Here is a 21,499-nt window from a genome sequence, read left to right as displayed (position 1 = left end):
CATGGATCGGCCCATGGTATCATGGAGCACCCTCCCCAATCATCATCAATGCATGCAGAGCAAAAACAATCTCCCTTACCGTGCCTTGTCTCGAAGTAGCTCCATGTGATCGGAATGCCTGTCTCATGGTGCCATCTGCAGAACCAATAAAACTGTCTAGCGGATTTGAACTGACCACCGCAACCATCTGACCAGATCCAGCGCCGCTGCCATGTGACACCATGATCCCTCAAGAAACTATCATGCAAAGTGAAGCAATGCTGCACAAAATGGGCATCATGCGATCGATCATCACTAATGTAGAAGTGATACTCTCGCACAATGATGCGTGAGTCCATGGTGCTATCAATGCCATCCACATGAGCCTGTGCATGACGATAGCTAATGTGCACAAATATAGCAACCTGCAATATGGCATTGAAAAAAAAATATGACTATTGAAATAATTCAATATAATGAGGCGGGGAAAAAATCAATACTCAATCACACGTCACCTGTTCGGAGAAATAATACTCCGATTGGATCTCATGCTGTGGTGCAAAGGTGTAATTCTCCGCAAAGTCCACCACTGAGACAACCACCCCTATAGGAAATGTCCTTAAACATGCACGAAACTGACGATCCTCCCATTTCGCAGTGTGCGAGTGGCGTATGTAGCAGTACAGCTTCCCTCGAAAACAGTCAATGAATACAACACGTGGTGTCTCCTTCCCCACAAGCTGCAACCTCCTCGACTGTGCACCACCATCTAATGTCAAGGTACAGTACTCATACTGCTGCCAACGAACCATCTGCACATCACAAGTATCTAGTGCAACTCGTGGCACTCTAGCAAAGTCACCACACAAAGTACACATGCCTTCCACATAATCAAGGGAGTGGAATAAAGCATCACCATCTCGTGTACACAATATGGAATGAATGAAGTCGCGAGGGCTAGTAGGAACCACTCCCCTATGACCATCAAGGGAATGGAATACGTCATACATCAATCCAAAATCCACATGGTAGCGACAACAGCATGTGTCACGCTCCTGAGAGCATCGCACAAACCATGGCCTGCATCGCTCAAATGACCTCTGCCCAATCTTGAACTCCGGGTGCGCCTCTACAAACTGAGTGTACAACTCAGTCTGGGTACACTCCAAAAAACATGCACCATGCTCAATGTACACACCGCGTGACACCCTCTTCCACAATGCCTTCTTGAACACCGGGGATGCTCTGCAATGCTCCTCCCAAAACTGTTGTATGAAGGACCTAGTGGAATCATCCAACAATCGATCGCTGCGAGGTGCACGACCACTCGAAGCCCAAAGAGCATCAGTCTCACTATCCTCTAGACTCTGCCTCCTAATGATGCCTGCTCGCAATGTGCGCGGTGCAATCTGAAGAAGACGTGAAGCGGTACGCACATGGCCTATCATATGAGGTCTACTAATGGCAGCCACAATAGCACGACATGCTGCCAAGGCATCACTGGAGTTCCTATGCTTAATAGAAGCATAGGAACGTTGAACACTGCTAAGGACCTCACTAGATACAACCCTATCTCTACGTGCACCAAGACCAGCAAGCCTCCTACACTCTACCAAGTCAGGGTGATCAATCAGGGATGTAAGAAGAGAAGACTGCGAAGCTGGCGTGAGGTCACAAAAAAAAGATTGCACAATCTTGCTAGTACGACGACGGATAGTGGACTTCGGCAAGTCACGTCGTGAAGCAACACTGCTGCTGCAAGGTGGGGCAAGGGGATCAATGGGAGATGGTAGGGTGGACGGGGGAAGGGAGGCGCCAAGCGGAGCAGGGGGAGGGGGAGAGGGAGGGGGAGGGGGGAGGGTGGAGGGGGAAGAGGTAGAGGTGGAGGCCAAAACGTAGGTGGCTAGGGGAAGGGCGGAGGCTAGAGGTAGGGGAGCGGATGAGCATGGGGGGACAATGGAGGTGGGGGTGGGGGTGGAGGTGGGATGTAGAGGTAGAGCTGGAGGTGGATCAGTGGTGGCAGTACGAGCTCGAGCTCTATAGGCTCTCTTGCGCTCACGAGCCTTCCGCTTGCGCTCCTCGTCAATGAGATTTGGGGGGGGGTTCCTACATCTTTCACATCTACTAGCTCTACGGCTTTGAGAACCCATTCTCAATGAAAGTAGGATGGAAGGTGTGACAAAGTGATGAGGAGGCAAGAATGGCTAAGAATGGGTGAAATGAACCAAAACGTGGTGTCTTATAGAGAGCCTCAACTCATCCACTAGATTGCTCTTCATTATTATTGGTGGAGAGGTGCTAAGATTGATACTAATTGGCTTAGTTTTGGTGGAGAGGTCTGCTATGCCCAGAGCCCCGATCAGACCTTATACCTCGATCGAGGTATTTAGTGCATTGCGCATGTATGTATGAACCTCGATCGAGGTATCTCTAGGTGTCCTCGGTCACATACCTCGAACGAGGTATTGTATGCCTCACCCAGGTTATATACCTCGATCGAGGTATTGTATGCATCGCACATCGTCATGTGTATACATCTGGTTGATGTGGCACCATGCATGGTCATGATGTGGTAATATAGTCTCTTCCTGCATGGTCATGATGTGGTATTGGGCCTCTTCGATGACATTGAAAGGTGATGTGGCATGATGAGTTGGCATTCATGAGGTGGTAGATTGACATGGCAAATTGAGGTGGAGGGATTGGTGACGTGGCAAGGTTGAGGAGGTATGCCAAGGTGGCATTGTGTGATCACATGGTTGATGATGTGGAATGATGAGGTGGCACATGTGGCAGCACGTGTGGCAATGTAAGGTGACATGGCAAGGAGTGATGTCACATCTGCTTGATGAGATGGCACCACGTGGTCTAACAACGTGGCATGGTTTTGATGACTCAGCCTTCCACATGGGCAGCATGCAGACTCCAAAGGCTTGCCACTAGGATCGGTGATGCTCCTAGCCTACCTCACCAAGCCTAATACCAAGCCTACCTTGTCTTGGTATTAGGCTTGGGTGGACCTTTTTCCCCCACAAAAGGGAGATTTAAATGTTGGAGGCCATATCGTACGTTTCCCTTACTCAAATTTAACCAAAATTTTTTCCTCTTATTCATCATGCAGAGGACTAAAAATATTGACATTTTTGAAATGTTTGGTTATGTTTGAGAATTACTAGATTTATTTTTAATATTCTTTGTTGATCCTCTAAGGAGTAAAAGTAAAAATTAAACTTCAATCTTCCTAAATCTAACCATTGGATTTGGGATTTGATGATTCAACCACACACCCTTATGTGCCTACTAACCTTCCACCGAATTGGATTTGCTTAATTATTCAAAATACTAAAAAAATGTGGTGTGCTACTAAAATGCATGTATTTTATGACTTTATTTATTATAAATAATTATTTATAATTAGATAAATCATTCAAAAAATTACCAATAAATCAAGTTAAGCTCTACATAATGCAAAGAGACCACTTACAAAGTTTCAATAACATTTAATCTAAAATGAGTGAGAAATTTAGAATTTAATATGACACTCTTTGTTCGTGACAAACGTGTGACCACCCTGGAACCATGCCGTGTGACACAAAGAAATTTTTTGTGTATGCATCGAATTTTCGATCAGACTATACGATTGTGTGCATAATAGCAAGTGTGATGTTGTGTCAGAAGACTTCAAAGACTAGATCCATAGGGAAGTAGGTGAGATTTGCATTTTTGTGTGCTAAAAAGCTTGTTTTTCCACCTCCTTAGGATTGGGGAGTGAACAAAAAGTGGACACCCTTAGCTTGCTACTTCCCCAAGCATTGCTTTATCTTGTGAATTGTCCGTGTACAATAGGAAGAATAACCAGATGGCTCCTCTTGCTTCAAGAATTCAACTTCAAAATAGTAGTCTGCAAAGGTACCCAACACTACATTACCAATCACATGTCTCGTGTCAAGTTGAGAAAAGAAGCCACTGGAGTAGAAGACAATTTGCCAGAGGCCACACTATTTCAAATAGATTCTATCCTAGAGTGGTGTGGAGATATCATTGGGTACTTAATGGTAGGAAGACCACCCCCTAAAATGAAAACTGCAGATGCTAGAAAACTAATTTTAAAGGCTGCACCCTATCAACTCATTGTAGGACAACTGTACAAGATGGGCTTCAAAGGCACAATAATGTTGTGTATGTCATCTCTCTCACCCATCTGCTCAGGGATATCTTTGATGTTGTCCATAGGTGGAGGGGGATTTGTGAGTTCAATCTAGCCTTTGAAACTCTCCTAGAGATTGGGACAATTCCATAGGAGGATTCAGATGGGAATTGACACAGGGCAACTCAGGATGCTAGAGAGTGTGGTTCCTTCAAGTTGACATGGCGGTACATTATGTTGTGGAGTTTGTTGTTGGAACAGAGGCTTGAGTACAATATCAATACTTTGTGGGGCCAAGTGATGGATTGGATCTTGAGCTAGTTTCTCAGCCTCAAATTGAGCATGCTTCTCAGCCTCAAATTGAGCTTGTTCCTTTTGTACCCATTGTTGAAGTTCCTGAAAATGAGCCTTCTCCACCTCTGCATTTGGGTATGGAGCTTCTTTTATTTGAGGCTCGGGAGATGATGTGGATGAGTTTGGCTGCTCATTGCTTGGTAGAGGTGGAGGCACTTGTGCTTTCTTTTCAAGAAGTCACTTTGGTTGGATTGGAATGTTAGGATCCTTGGTGGCCTCTTTTTGCTGGCACGTAATTACATTCACAAGTTCTAATATTATGCTTGCTAGCCCTAGACTTTGATGGTCCACCCCAATGATGTCGATTGGGATGTCAGGCTTAAGCTCTGTTTGTTATGGGACCTTATTTTTCATGGGACAATCCATACATGCATGTCCTATGCCAAAATCTCTGTAGAGTGGTTTGAAAGTAGCGGAGCTACCACGATGAGGGCACTCTATGATTTGGTGATTTTCTCCACACTCGTAGCACTGCTCGATATGTAATGGGTCGAACTTGATTTGCATAAACTGGTATTAGACCCTCTACGCCTTCTACATAGTACACTGGGTACTCTGCTTCATACTCGAATGGTGAGTCTACTTCCTCGGCTTGTAGTTGATGTATTGGAATTGCCTCAGGAGCTGGATTTGGTGCTCTTGGATATGGTCGTGGATTTGGATTCTTGAGTAGTTGCGGGACTAGTGTCCAAACAGGAACAAGATTCAGCCTCGAAGTTGGGGGCACTTGTGCAAGTGCCGGTTTCCTATACACTGGCATGGGTGCCGGTTGGTATTGTTGAGGTCGAGGCGGGTTGTGCATGTTGAAGATGCAACTGTTTTCATCATGGCCACCGATGACAGATATGGCACCACAATCTTGGTAGTGGATTTGCTTGTGCAGTGATCTTGGCTTTCAGGACTAGGCACTCATTTGCTATATGATTTGTCATGCAGTGTAAACACCAGATATTTTCTCGCAACTGAGACAAGTGAAGCTCTTGTTCCATGGCCTGCATCATGTCTTCTTTCAACTTCATGTTCATGGACTCTAGGAGATCTTCATTTGACATTTCGGTAGTGGAATTAGATTTGCCCTTTTTAGAGTGCTTATCTCGTGCACTGGATCTGCCATCATCACTATTGGTGTCAGAGTTGGTCATGCCATCCTCGATGTCAATGGCTATAGCATGAGTAGCACTAACCGTTTCATAGCTGCTAATCTTTTTCATGTCCTTCCAGATTTTCCTCAATCCTGCAATGAACCAGGCTGTGAGGTACTTTGCATCAGGGCGTGGGTCACATTTGGCAATTATCTTTTCATTTTGCCTAGATACATGTGTGCATCTTCTCGATGGCCTTGTTTGATCTTGCTTAGTTGGAGAGCGAGATCATCTTGTAATCTCTCTGTTTGAAAGTGCCTTTTGAATTTTGTTTGAAGCAGGTCCCATGTGGCTCTCTCTTCCACTAGGAGGTCTAGGTACCATTATGATGCTTCATCGGTTAAGGCCATGGGAAACCAAGTGCCCTTGGTTTCATTGGATTGATCTCCACCTGCTCAGCATGTGGCATCAAAATGCTGAAGGAATCGGGCTAGATCTCCACCTGCTCAGCATGTGACATCAGAATGTTGGAGGAATCGGGCTAGATCTCCCCTGCCATTATATTTAGGAAGTTACAGTTTTCCTAGGGGGCACCTGCCTTAATTGTTATTATTTCTACGATTAAGGAAATTATTAGCCTCTACATTGAGGTCAATATCCCCATCATCATCGGCGATGATGTCCAACCATGTTGTGGCATGGAGGAGTCAAAGAGATTTCTTGAATTTTAGGGAAGGAATCGGGGTAGAGGATTGTCAAAGGCAATGGTTGCATTGGAGTTGTATGCAGATTTGGCGAGCATTGGAGTCGGAGGCACATTGGTCGAAGCGTAGCTCCATGTAGATTGGACGAGAGTTGCAAAGGGTGTCTCTGCCACAAGTGCAGATGTTGATGTAGTTGTATTAGGAGGGTTAAATTTGTGTTAGTGTTGTAGGGACAATCATGTTAATAATGTGCCTAAGATAGCCCCACGTGTGTAGGGAAATGTGCCGGTGCAGACAGATCGTCAATCGGAGGTCACGGCATAAAGATATGAGCGAATTAGTGTGAAACAAGGCTCACGTGGGGGCACGAATGAGTGAGTGCTAAGGATGTCAAAATGGTGTGCAATGGGTTAGAAAAATGCCCTGTATCATGGTGTTTCCGTGTGTGAAATTTTGGTTCTCAAATGGGGTCCAGTTTGGGTCCCAAACGAGCGTGATACAAAGTGTTGAAGTAGGGGTAAAATTGCCAGCCTTTTTTGTATGGGGGGGGGCTTGGTTTTAAGGTTAGTGTGAATGGGCTTTAAGTCCAACTGAGGGGTTGGAACCAGGTTAATTTCGGTTAGTCTAACTAACCTATTAGCCTAACTGTCCAATTACTATAATTGAACTATTAGTTTAACTAACCTAACTACTTCCACTAACTAGAGTTAGAGTACTAACTGAAGGTTAGTTAAGATAACCTAACCAATTGTAACTAGTCTACCTAGATTATGCTAACGTAATTGTAACTATAGCGAACTACAATTAGTTAAACTAACTAGAAGAGGGTTAATGCTACCTACTAACCTAACCTAAGTTACAAATAACCTAACTAAGGTTAGTTCTAGTTAGGTTAGGGTTTTTGGTTCTTTTTCTTTAAGGATTATTTTTTAAATAATTTTCTTTTAAACAAAAAAATTTGGGGGGGGGGCATCGTGTAGCGTTCTGTGTTTGAGGGGGCGGGAGGTTTCGCGATCGGAGGGGGGTTGGAGATGCAAGGAGGGGGATTGTTGTGGAGGCCTTTGAAGGCCTAAGGTAGTTCAGGCTTGAGGCAACTCAGGCCGCGCCGCCATGCATCGAGCAAGCACCGCTGGCTAGGTGTCGCCGCCTCTAGTGGCCGACTGCGCCACTGCTGGCGGGTGCTGTGGGCTGCAAGCCCTTGCTTCAAGGCTTAATAAGCCTTTAGACTTCAGATTAGGAAGGGCCTTAAGCCCTTAGATTAAGAATAGAGAGAGGACCAGCCAGCGAGGGGGGTAGAGAGAGAGAGAGAGAGAGAGAGAGAGAGAGAGAGAGAGAGAGAGAAGAGGGGAGGCAGAGATGGAGGAGGGGGGGTGGGGAGTGGTGCAGATGGAGGGGGGGGGGCGGAGGGGGTGGAGACGGGGGGGGAGAGGGTGGTGGAGGGGGTGGAGGGGGCAGGGGGGAGGGAAGGGGGATGGAAGGGCAGGGGGTATGGAGGGGGTGGTGGAGAGGGGAGGCATGGAGATGGAGGGGGGGGTGGTGGAGATGGAGGAGGAGGGGGGGGATGGAGGAGAGGGGGGGGAAGGGGGGTGGTGGAGGAGGAAAGGGGGTGGTGGTGGAGGGGGGGGGTGGAGGGTGGTGGTGGAGGGGTGGTGGTGGAGAGTGGGGGGGTTGAGATGGAGGAGGGGGGGGGATAGAGGGGATGGTGGTGGAGGGGGGATGGTGGAGGGGGGGGACGAGCATTTTTCAAACGAAACCTTCCGAGCATTTGAGCAAAGGAAAAAAAAAGCTTCCAACTATATAAAAATATGGCAAAAATAGATCGGAACAAAACATAGATTCACTTAGAAAGATGCCTCATGAAAGGGTTTCTCTTAAGAAACCTCACTGAAGCAAGCCATCAAGGTAATTTCGCTATCAAAACCCCTTTGAAGTAGGTCTTCCAAGGTAGTTTCTTTGGCAAAACTACCATGGATAGCACTTTTAAAAGTGGCATAACTTTCACATCCAAGTCCAAATATAGTCATTCAACCACTCAAATTGATCAGAAAACCCCATTTGAGCACATCTATGGGGTTATATTTTGAAAAATATTGCATATATAGTGTTAAATATTACATGTATATTATGAGAGTGATATATAAGCCCAAGTTAATACTTATTTATAGTAATTTATTTATTTTTAGAAACATATCCATAAATATCTTGTTATTTATGCTATTAAAACACTAGAAAGCTCTTATCATATTGATATAAATGTGTTTAATAAGTAATTATATATGTATAATATTATTACATTAAGAGTAATTATGAGGGATGTTTCTTAAAGGAATTATTTTGCAACACTTTTTTAAGGTAATAACAGGGGTACAAAGGATGTCTATGAATAAAAAAATTTATGTTATGTAAAATTGAATGAGTGACAATTCTGTATATTTTTATGATAAAGGGATCTAGTTCTAGTGAAAATAAAAGTGTAAGAACCATGTTTCCTTAAAAAAATGCAATTTTTTAAATATCTTGAAAAACACGCTCAGATAAACCTGCTCATAGGTTTTTGCTGGTAAAATTGATGCATCTAGGGAGGGGGAGGGGGGCAAAAAAGAAAAAAAAGAAAAAAACTTGACGGATGGAAAACTTTGATGGAAATCCAAAGGGAGGAAGAGATGGTCACCTAAACACTCTCCAAGTCTTTCTCGATGTAATGGGATTGTTGAGGACGAATGGACGGTAGGTGGATGCTAGGTTATCATGAGATGGGCTTGAAGTAGGGTGTTGGTCGATGGAGAGGGAGAAGTGTCTTACGTAGGGCTCGGAATGGGGAAGAGGATGTAGGCAAGATGTGAAAGAAGAAGAATGAGGGGGTGGAGTGGGTTTTTATAGGAAATGGGTATAGGTTTAAGGTTAAACCCTAAACCCTTTTCGAGTCACAACTTTTCATGGTTAGCTCGGTTTACTCTTCTGCAAAAAGGTGAAATGATCGAAATTGCAAGCTCTACACATTCGTGGCATATTTTTAAGAAATAAAGAAAATTTCTTAAGGTAGTAACCCAAGATTGATGCGTCAGATTGATATGTTTGACTAGAGTTGGAAAAAATTTTACTCTCCTTGCCCCTGAGTGTTATGTTCTTGAAAATTCATAGTAGTTTGTTTTTTACAGATACTTGCATATGTTTACTCGTTTCTTGAGATGCTAGTCTCCCTGGCAATGGTGCCAAATGTTTGCTCTTTCCCACGGCTTCTGTAGGAAGAGTAGGGTATTCTCAGTATGCAGGGTTCTGACACTTTTTATCACCTACAAATATATAGGGGTTGTAGTTTGTAGTATACGTGTAGCTTAGGACCTTGAGTCGTATTTCGATGAGAGAGATAGGCTTAAGTGTGGTAAGCAAACATAGTGCATGCATGTGTGAAAGGAACATGCATCATCATGGTTGAGGTAATGAAGGCTTTCGCCTTCATTGGGGGTTGCAGGGTTTGGGAGGAGTTTAAGGGTTAGAGGGAGGTTCAGGGTGCAGAAGGAGGTTCCAAGGTTTAGAAGGAGGTTCCAGAGTTTAGAAGAGGTTTCAGAGTTTAGAAGGAGGTTCCAGAGTTTAGAAGGAGGATCCAAGGTTTAGGGTAGAGTACATGGTGGAGAACTCGTCTCCCTCGTAAATCATGGAGGTTAAGGGTAAAGGAACTAAGGGTTTAGAGGAAGCATAGGAGTGGGAGAGGAAGACAGTGTAAGAGCATGGGGGGAAAGAAGAGAGAGGAGGAGCGAGGAGGAGGGAGGAGGAGGAGGAAGAGAAGGGAGGAGGAGGAGGGAGGAGGAGAGGGAGAGGATGGGTTGCAAGGTTGGAGGAGAGAGGAGGAGGAGTTGCACGGTTAGGACATGCTTTTGGACATGGAGTGCAAGGAAGCATGGACACTTGAGACAATTGCTTGGAATACCAAAGTAGAACTCAATACAATGCCCCAAAGAGTGTGGGCTTCATTCCATTATGGGGTATTTATACAAGTTGGAGAGCTTCTCGGGGGGGTCACTATGTACAAACCCTCTATATCACGTGCATTCAAGGCCTATATTTAAAATCCCTTATCTGTAAAATTTTTCATTAATAAAATGTACCCCTTTTCTATACAAATCTGTAATTTTTTTCCAAAACTATTTAAAATAGTGCCTTATGTATATTTATTTCTGTAAATTTTAGAAATAAAAAATATCCTTTTGTTGAACTCACGTGATAGAGTTACATATGATGAGTGACCCCCCCGAGGAGAGCTTCTCTCTCTGCATGTAGAAATTGGAGAGAAATTGTAAGATAGTCTCTCTCTACATGTAGAACTTGCATATAGAAGTTGCATGTAGGAGTTGCATGTAGAACTCGCATGTTTCATGTTACATGTAGAACTCGCATGTAGGAAACACATGTAGGAGTTGCATGTAGAACTCGCATGTAGAACATGCATGTAGGAATCACATGTAGGACTTGCATGTAGGAGTTACAAGTAGAAGTTTCATGTAGGAGTTGTATGTAGGAGTTGCATGTAGAACTCGCATGTAGGAATTGGAAGTAGAACTTGCATGTTGAGGATTCATAAGAGAGATTACTCCTAGCCTTATGCAAGTATAGGCAAAGCTTTGTTGCTACTCTACACACACATTTTGTACTACCTAAGTCCATGTTGGCACAGAGACAACACTGTGCATGATGAAATGCAATGAATTTTGGCATGCTTATGAGCTATATAATAGGAAACTGCATGAGAAAAGAACCAATACAAATTTGTAAATAATTTGGTATTTATTGAAAGATCTTTGCATGTGCACGAATTACACATTTTTTAATTCTTCCATTCAAGGGTAAATCTAGATACCAATATCACCAGCTATCAATGTTTTAAGACCACCATGGAGTAGTCCCACTAAATTGGATACTAAAACTTCAATCCATTTTGGTTTTCAACAAGTCTAAAAAGAGTTATGGAGTGTGCCCTCAGATGGGTGTGCATAATTTTAGCACAACCTTGGAGGCCCCTTAAACCATACCTAAGGTTCTCATTTAGGTGTGTCCTTGGGTTGAGGAGAATCTCACATAGTGTACTTTTGGATTATTACTTGGTTGCATGTACATGCAGAACAAAAATTTAATGTTTTTGAATCAATTATTATATCCTATACCCTTCAGGATGCATTCTACAAATGCAACATATCACTTGTAATGCTTTAATGGTCTCGCTCCATATATTTAATCCATTTTCTTGGGTCTCATGTTCAATATTGGAATGTTCATTACAACTTGTAGACAAAGTTTGTCGATTATGGGTCAAGCAAGATACCTATACACAAAAAATGCCCTTAAACGCACCAAATTGGCTACACACAAGCAAACATTGACCATTGACCTACTTTGTTGTGGCAATGAGTGGTCAAACTTTATCCCCTTATATGGAAATTTGATTGTACTCATGGTCCCTATACTTTAGTAGCACAAAAGTGACTATTTGAAACATGTGTTTTCTATAAGCAATGCATGCACTACTAGAGTGATTTCAAATACACCTAAACATAAGAAAGGGGGAAGAATGTTAGAATAAATACCAAGATTTTGCAACTTGCTACTCTAAAACTTTTTGAATATGTATGCTACATTACTAGCACATTAAGCATGACTATTCGTAACATATAACTTCAATAAAGAATATATGCACTAGTACAATGCTTTTAATTAAACCTAAGCATAACAATCCATACACTATTATACTGATTTTAAATACACCTAAATGTAAAAAAGGGGTAATAGTGTTAGAATAAATACCACAATTTTGCAACTTGTTACTTCAAAACCTTTTGTATATGCATGATGAATTACCAACACAAATGTGACTATTCACAAGAAATATCTTTTATAATGAATGGATGCACTATTATAGTGATTTCAAATAATGGTGAAGAGTGCTAGAATCAATACCATGGTTGTGTAACTTCTTACTTCAAAACTTTTTGTATATTCATGCTTTTGGCATTGTCTTTCTTTCTATGAGATATTGTGGAATCGCATCCACAAACTTCTACCATACACGTTATTATGGTATATGAATAAAACTTTGGAGTATCAAGACACTCTAAGTGTATCATTAAATATCAATTTCCAACAATGATTATACGTGTATCGTGTCCAAGGGCATAACATGCTACTTCAAAAAAGTTTGTATATGGATGCATTGCACATTGTCTTTCTTTCATATGAGATCAACCTTCTACCATTGGTGGCATCATGTGCTATCATCAATTCTTTAGCATACCACATCACACACATGAGTGTTCTTCATTATTCTATTATTGACCATGTGTTCCCATGCATTAAAATATGAGAAAAGTGCATGCTCGAGGCCATATAGGAACACATGATGTGTGCATCTATGCAAGTACACTCTATAATACTTCAGATTCTTCTCCATGATGGAGGAAAGGGTGGATGATTGATTATAAATATAGCAAGATTTTCCTTGAACTTTGTAGAAAAAGGACCCCTCACCTCCATGTTTGTTGAAAGGTGGTGACTTTGTACAAAAGGGACCCCTCAACTCCATGTTTGTTAAAATGACCTAGTCTAATTTTCCTAAACCAAAAAATCAAGATTATACATTATCATGAAGGACTTTCATTCAAACACACTTGATTTAACAACTAGATGACTATGCAATGCGGCACTCTTGAGGGTGATCCTAATAGGTGGTTGAGTGTGCATACAGACACATGCACGTGCATAGGCACATTCATGAAGTGCATGCATGCATGAACATGGGGACATATACCTTGTGTGGTCACACATGCACATGCACATGAACATGAACATGAACATGCAAGCATGCACACATGCATGCATGGGTGTACATCTGCATGGCAGTGCGTGGGGATGTGCGCGTGCACACACATACACACACACACAAATGAAGGCATACATGGTATTGCATGCATGTGAACTATGCATGTGTACCATCAACATGGGTGGATGGAGGCATATGATCCAATTGTATAGTTGTTCTCTCGTACATACACTTAGAAATAGATGAGAAGTTGTTATACATGTTGTCATTATGCACGTACTAGTACCTCAACATAGATGAAATGGTGTTGGAAAGGTATTTTAGTCATTTGATGGATATGATATTTTTGATGGCTCTCCTCACCCTCTCCTCACCTACATAATAGGTCTCACCTAATTTAGATATTAATTTTGGCCTCCAGGTGCCAATTATCCTATGCTTTTACATAGGATAATTTCCAAGGCTATAGGATAATCCTTTTTAAGTATGTTTTCTAGGGTATAATTTTCCAAGTGCCAATTATCCTATGCTTTTACATAGGATAATTTCCAAGGCTATAGGATAATCCTTTTTAAGTATGTTTTTTAGGGTATTAATTTTGGCCTCGAGGGGCCAATTATCCTATGCCTTTAGAGAAGATAAATTCCAAAGCTATAGGATAATCCTTTTAAGCTATGCTTTTAGGGTATATTAATCCTTAATTGTTTGAGGCAATGGTTAGAAGGCCCCTTTAATTTTTATCTCTTAAGGAGAGAGGGGTGTATGAATCTTAAAGGGATGAGGATAAATGAGGACTTGCTTTCTTAAATTCTAAGCCTTATCACTAGCCTAAACTTGATCTATGTAGCACTTATATTTTCTAAAAAGAGTTCCATTAATACAATTCACTCTTTGGAACCCCTCCCCCCCCTCCAAGCCAAAAAGGGTTTACTTGTCTCTCTTATTAATGGCCCTTCTATTACGTATGCACGATGCCTCTTCTCTCATGCAAGCTCCTTTGTTGTGCCCCCTTAGGTTAAGGTCTAGGTTGCATGCACAAACTACATTGTGATTATAGCTAGTTATTCAACAAGAAGGGCTAAAAAGTTAGTCTGACCTACCTCAATGCATTACGACTTAATTGACAATAGATCCTCAAAATAATAGGGGTTGGAATTGTAAATCCCAACTTCAAGAGGTGCACATTACTTGGCTCATGCTCGCCCTTGTCACATTAGATTAATGGCTCGCTTTTCACTCCCTCTCTTTGCCTCCAAAACTATTTAATAGCAATTTGCATTTTCGCAATCCCACGGGACATAATAATTTTGTAAAAAGAAAATGTGTGGCGCTCTACTTATCTTAGTGTAAAACATTTACACACAACGGTTCAGTTGCGCATCGTTAGGCCGAAGCACAAATTGACAACGGAACCCAGTCGAGTTCGCTTCCCTCATGGAAAACTTCGTCTGCCGTGCCAGGAAAACGTAAAATAATTACATAAATAAAATACATGTGAAGCACAAGGGAGGTACGCTGACTACGATTTTCAATGGCAGGATTAATATATAACAGAATCATATGCGGCGCTTCAGAGTACATTTAAAAACACATGCGAAGCACAAGGGAGCTAAGTTGACTAGTTTGCCTGAGAAGATTATATAGTACAATCATATGTGACGCTTAAGTGGACATTGTTGAGAGTTTTGGACCGAAGACAAATGGAAAACGCGGTCACGTTGAGGTACTGACTGGCTCTCATATTGCTACCACGAGAGAGAGAGAGAGAGAGAGAGAGAGATTAGATACAGACGACCCAGTTCTTCGCCCGAAGCAGTGCGTTACAATGGCTAACCGATCCAGACTTGCACCATTCGGTGCGAGAGTGCACATAGTTGACCTGACAGATCTTCCTAGAGCAATCGTTTGGTTTAAGTTCTCAATGAACTGCTATAGCCCTTCCCGTCTATGATCCACCCCTGTGACTGTTACATCTCTGTTCGCTTCCATGTCGTGCCTAATGCTTACGGAGGATATTCTGAATGCTCTACTGTTTTGGCGCCGATTAAGCTTTTGTCATCTCCCGTTTCTCTCATCCCTGGCGTGAGCTGAGAAATTTCACGTTGTACGTTTGTGCGATTCCTGCGCCAACTGCAAGGCAACCTGACTACAAAAGATTGCGTCAATGAAGGATAGTTGTATTAAGTGATTAGCTTTTCGTTGCACTAACTAGGTAATTTTCGGGATCAAAGTAAGTTAGCATTTGCATTGTTTTTCGGATGGAGTACGGGGACCGTTTGAGAGTCCTTCCAACCCTCAGAGAGGTCTTGCACATAACGTGTATTGTTGATTGTGGAATTACAACGAGGTATTATATGCGTTCATTGGAGGCGTGAGTTGTGCGTGTGTGAATAAGTCTTTTACTTAACGAGTAAGAGAGGCTCGATTACATATTATGTCATAACAATGAAAACTATAATTCCCATATCAACTTCAATTTCATGAGGTAAAAGAGAAACTTCTTCAGGACACAAGCTATTGCTTTTGGTAAAGACTTCTTCATCTTGTAATGGGCATTTCTCCCTTGGAAGGGGGAGAGAAAGTTCTTTTGTGTTTGTTTCGTGGTTCTTATTTAGCACACGAGGACTTAATAAATCTTCTTGATCATTTACATCATCATCATCTTGATCGAATATGTGTCTTCATCACCATTCATTTGCTCCTTTAGGTTCTTTGCCATTTGTTGGTGCTCCCTCATCAGCATTTTCTTCATCGCTGTCAACATGGTCTTCATAAGCTACGTTGTCATTATCTTCAGCTTTGCCTTTATATTCGCCACCTTAATCTTGATTGTCATCATCTTTATCTGAGCCATTTTCATTGCCATATGGATCACTAGATCATCTTTTGAGGGGCCACTATCTAGATACCCTATGTATTGCGTGCTTTCAAGGCCTATTTGCAAAACCCCTTATCTATGAATTTGTCATTAATAAATTGTACTATTTTTTAATTCAATTTGTAAAGTCTTTCCAAAATACTTTTTACACCATTCTTTTGTAAGTGAAAATGTGAGAAAAAATAAATGAAATATGTCCTTGTATTGATATCACATGATAGTCACATATATTATTGGGTGATCCTTGGCCAAGATCGCATCCTCATGAGTTTGGCCACTATCTTCTGCATCTCTGGGTAGGAGGTCGCCTCTTTTCAGTGCGTGTCCATCTTGGAATTATACTTTTTCCTTTGCATCTCTTTGACTCGGTAGGAGGTTGCCTATGCCTTCATCTTTATGCCTAGCATGTATGGATGGTACTCAGGGGGGGGGGGGGGTCACTATGTATAAACCCTCTATATCACGTGCATTCAAGGCCCATTTTTAAAATCCCTTATCTATAAATCTTTCATTAATAAAATGTACCTTTTTCTATACAAATCTATAAAAATTTTCCAAAATTGTTCTATAGACTCCCTTGTGTAAGTTAATTCTTGTTAGATTTAAAAATATAAAATATCCCTCTGTTGAACTCACGTGACAGGCCGGTTACATATGATGAGTGACCCTCCCGAGGGATGGTAGGGGTTTTTTGCTGTTTCTCCTCTTTAAGGTAGGAATTTACCTTTCTTTTCTTCGTGCCTTTTAATTGGGAACTACAGGTGGTTGTCTGCCTCTCCTTGATGTGACTAGTTTATCTTCCATAGTGCTTCAAATCTCTATTCAACTGCTATAGATGTAGCTATTATAGTGCTTGACTCGATTTATTCTAACATAGCTACCATGTAGCTTTCTTTGTTAAATTTAGCGCTTCACAAATTTTATTCTAACATCCTCCCATTAATCAAGCACTTTTTTAGTCCATCAAACAATCTATTCATTTAACATTCTTCTCTAGAAGAATTCCAGTATTGATACTTGTCCATCCTGACTGCATTTGCTTGAGGAGTCCTCTTCAAATCTTCCATCTTCTTCCTTTAACTGGTTCCACAATTCACTCTTGCTCATATCAACTTGAGAAAGGTGCACAAGAACTTGCATTGATATTGCTTTTCCTCTTGAATTGTTTCAAACATGCATAAAGGTCTATAGGTGTGCCTATGTTCAAAGGGAAACCTACCAATTAGCGGGCACCCAATTGTTTTTTTTTTTTGCGGTTAAAGACTAGTAACATTCCATTAAAGAGAAAGGAAAGGTGTACAAAGTAAAGAAGAAAAGGAAGAACCTCAGTTCCATATTCTCCCTATCATCCTAAGACTCTCGTTTGTTTTGCACCCAATTGGTTCATCATGGAAGCGGGCACCCAATTGTTGCATGTCACCTAGAAAGAAGCCTGGGATACACTTGCATGGCTCTATGAAACAAAGTAGAACATACTTAAGCTGTCAACTAATCAACATGAAGATGTACGATAGCGATTTCATTACTGCTCACATGGTGAAATTCAAAGCATATGTTGACCAATTGCAGTCTTAGAGTGACGACTCTTCAAGAGGGCGTTTGCGTAATGGTCTTTAATACCTTGCATGATGACCAATTGAACGTGATACCAAGCGTTGTTTTAGAAAAGATGAAGTTCAAGGATTTGACACCCATACTTCTCAATAAAAGATTAAGAAACAAAGGTACCTTTGCATCTTGGAGCAATTTAGAATATAGATTTGAAGGACTACATAAATGGAGATTCAAAGCGCTATGGAAAAGAGCGACTTGTTTTAAAATTGGTTGTAGCTAGGGATCGAATGATCATGTAATACGTCAAGGAATATTAGGGATTTTCCCTTGTTTGTTCGTGTTCTCATGTATCTCTGCTCTCATGTTTGACTGATTGCTCTATGCTTAAGATCTTTAAACGTCTAATTTGTAGATGGTGTAAGAGGTCTAACTTAACGTCTAATTTGTACATGGTGTAAGAGCTCTAACTTCTTCGTGGGCCTGACGTCGACAAAGAATGAAGTGATTAAGTAATGCTGCAATTGAATCATGGTGGGTGAAGATTGCCATTGATTTGCGTACGCCCGCGAAGAAACTAAGGGGCCAGGGCTCTAGTGGAGCGTTTTCTAAAAAAACGATGTGGAGCCATCAATTCTTCGTTTGTTGGATAGATTTGATGAACAAAACTCTCACACCTGGAAGATTCGCCTATTGACGATAATACTGCTAAGCAAGGAGTTCAGGAAGATAGTGACGAGAGATGCTCCAACGCCACCGAAAGAGCAGGCGGACGAACTTGTAGTGTGGGGCGTTTGTGAACGTTTATTGTCTTATTCTAAAAGAAAATGTATAAAGGGTGAGCTTAGCTAATGTTCACAGCAATATCTACAGGGTGGATTGACCCTGTTGGATCTCCATTAATTCAGGCTGAATCGAGCTTTCCCATCTCATGCAGATCGTGTCCTCTTTCAAGATTCTTCTGAATTGATTGACATATTTGTTTCTACCTGTCTTTGTGCTGAATATTCTTCTGATTCTTGTTTTGATTTGTGTGCAGAGAGGGTGAGGAAAATGGCGAGAGAAATAAGTTTGTACGGTTCTCTGATTTCTTTCGAGGAATAGAAAAACAGGTGACATTGCATCTTAGGCTAAAGTTAGTTCTTTTTTTACTCCTGTTCCTGACGGCGTTTCTAATAGTGACATTTCCGATCGTCTCCTTCGAATCTGAGCGTGACCTTCTGGTCACAGCACAACAGCACTGGAACGCGAGGTATGATCAACTCCTGCGTTACTGAGAAGTCCTATCAATCGAGGTTGGTGCTAGCTATGTTGAAAATTGCAGTGGATTACAGTAGAAGGACTGATTGTGTATAATATTATTCCGTGCAGTTTCGGGCGCGTAAAGCAGGTAGCCTTGATGTGGGAGAGTAGCTCTGAGAGTAGCGGCGAGAATCAACCATTGAAGACAAAAGAGAACTTGGGGTGGTTCCGATCTTCCAGTCGGCTACCGTCATACTGGGATCAGCTAGAATCCTTGCTTGCGTCTGTAGCCGAGGATGCCCGTGGGCATTTGAAGATCGGGCTCCTTAATTTTGAAGAGGACGGCGCGACTAAGTATCCATGGGTTTCATTCACAGAAATCGCTCCATTGGTCTTCGAATTCGAGCATGCAGACAGAAACTTGACTTGGAAACATCTCTATCCAGGATGGATCGACGAGGAGGAATTGTACGGGAAACCCAAATGCCCATCGCTTCCAATGCCAACAATCAAAGCGGGCACCACATTGGACGTGCTTGTTGCAAGGGTACCTTGTGAGAAATCTGAAGATTGGGCAAGGGATGTAGATCGACTTCATCTGCAGCTTGCAGCTGCAAACATTGCAGTGAATACACACAGTACACATGTGCTCCTATTGAGCGAGTGTCTGCCAGTGCCCAATCTCTTCAATTGCAGAGAGCTGCTCGCAAAGACTGGGGATCTTTGGCTGTACGCAGTCAACCTCCCAAAGATGAGGAGGAAGTTGGCGCTGCCTGTCGGATCATGTGAGGTTGCGGTGCCGTTGAACACGAAATGTAAGTTACTGAACTTCCTTCTTACTTGTAACTTCTTCCCCGATTAGAGGATGAGAATCATGGCCCCTCAATGATCTATAGACTATAGCTTCACGGAGATTTTTTGCAACTCTGATTGTCATCGACTGATACTGGATTTCTCCCCGGAGTGAAGCTTTGAGTATACGGTATAGTTGTGTGGTCTCCTTGAGTGTTCGCGAGTTTCTGTGCGTCGATCTGGTCGCCACCATACGCGGCGCTTATCGGATTTCCTAAACATCGACCATCGAATGTGTTGCAGCTCCCGGGCCTGCCCACGACTCGAATGCCAAACGAGAAGCCTACGCAACAATCCTGCACTCAGCAGATCTCTACGTCTGCGGAGCCATTGCACTGGCTCAAAGCATCCGGCGGACGGGCTCGACGCGGGACATGGTGATTCTAGTAGACGATAACATCTCTGGTGATAAGCGGCAGGGGTTGGAGGCAGCGGGCTGGATAGTAGAACCGATAGAGAGGATCCGAAATCCTAGGGCGGATCGAAAGAGCTACAACAGGTGGAATTACAGCAAGCTAAGGCTATGGCAACTCGAGAGGTACGAGAAGGTGATATTCATGGATGCAGATGTGTTGGTATGGAGGAACATGGATTTTCTCTTCCTGGAGGATGAGGTAAATTTCATTTCGTTGTTCACAGAAAACATTTTTTCTTCACATACAACCACCTTCAAGTTCAAAATTTTAAACGCAAGGCACGATTGTTCACAACAAGAAAAGAAAACATTTTGCTTAACAAATTCAAAAACCTCCCAAAAATTTGCAGTTTTTAAAACCTTCTATTTACTTTCCAAAATTTGCCATTCACATACCTTGGTTTTTTGTGAACACTTCAGCTGATGGCGACACAGAATGCAGAGATGATATTCAATTCTGGAGTGATGGTGGTGGAACCATCGGGATGCATGTTCGAGCTACTCATGAGCAAAGTGGATGAGATCGTCTCCTATAACGGAGGTGACCAAGGCTTTCTGAATGAGATCTTCACGTGGTGGCATCGTCTTCCTCATCGCATGAACTTCCTCAAATACTTTATGTCCTCCTCCCCAGAAAACACCGAGCTCTTCTCCTCCTCTGTCATGCTCGGCCCTTCCCCTCCCCTCTACGTGTTGCACTTCCTTGGCATCAAACCTTGGCTTTGCTTCCGTGACTATGATTGTAACTGGGACTTCCCCCACCACCGCCGCTTTGCTAGTGACACTGCCCATGCTTCTTGGTGGGCCTTCCATGACACCCTCTTGTCCCACCTCTCGGTCGCCCACCTTTGTGCTCTCTCCCCCAAACAGAGCACCGCCTTGACCTCAGCCCGCTCACTCTCTGCCCAACTCTCTTCACAACCATCTACATCCAGCCCCCTTTCTGACCCCCGCTTCCACTGGCAAAGGAGCATCTCCGATCCTCGCTTCCTTTACCACTACGTCTCGGCTTAAGCACATGGATTGCCTCATATAGATTGCATCATTCTAAGAATTCTAATAACACTCTCACCTCCCTCTCACCCTCAGGCTAATAGTGTATTAGACTAGTAACAGATGCAATAATTGTAAAACAAAAAATTGTTGACAAAATTAATACTTTGATTTATCATGTCTATTTAAATGTAAATTGAATTTCTTAGATTTTGATGTGATCACCTATAAAACTCTTCATCAATTTAGACACTTGGACTTATCGAATAAAGGCAATAGACAATATACTTAACCAATTGAAATCAATATTTGGATCCAAAATACTCCCTATAATGTGGAGCATAGAGTCATTTACATTTTACAAAACCTTATAATGTGGACTATGGATGTTTTTGTGTCCTCATTAAAGTTGTAAGAAGTCATCTTTTTTACAAGATAGACACAAGATTACAAATGCATTCGCCTCCCTGATTGGGAATGACTCAAACATGTAC

The 21,499-nt window shown here is 42.3% G+C and overlaps 1 protein-coding gene across 1 annotated transcript in view; it reads left to right on the top strand.

Annotated features, from left to right (window-relative positions):
* The window catches only part of LOC147887212 (putative UDP-glucuronate:xylan alpha-glucuronosyltransferase 3), a 71,724-nt gene extending 50,698 nt beyond the window's left edge, over positions 1-21,026 (top strand). The window contains exons 4-7 of the mRNA XM_087394245.1: positions 18,543-18,755; positions 18,875-19,560; positions 19,841-20,211; positions 20,433-21,026. Of these exons, the coding sequence (XP_087250371.1) occupies positions 18,543-18,755; positions 18,875-19,560; positions 19,841-20,211; positions 20,433-21,026 (1,864 nt within the window). The remainder of the gene's footprint in view (positions 1-18,542; positions 18,756-18,874; positions 19,561-19,840; positions 20,212-20,432) is intronic.
* Positions 21,027-21,499: the final 473 nt, after the last annotated feature.

This window comes from Dipteris shenzhenensis, chromosome 23 (assembly GCF_047967505.1).
Source record: "Dipteris shenzhenensis isolate YYH24624 ecotype China chromosome 23, Dip_SZ_1.0, whole genome shotgun sequence".
NCBI classification, from domain to species: domain Eukaryota; kingdom Viridiplantae; phylum Streptophyta; class Polypodiopsida; order Gleicheniales; family Dipteridaceae; genus Dipteris; species Dipteris shenzhenensis.
This window is presented reverse-complemented; position numbering and strand designations above follow the sequence as displayed.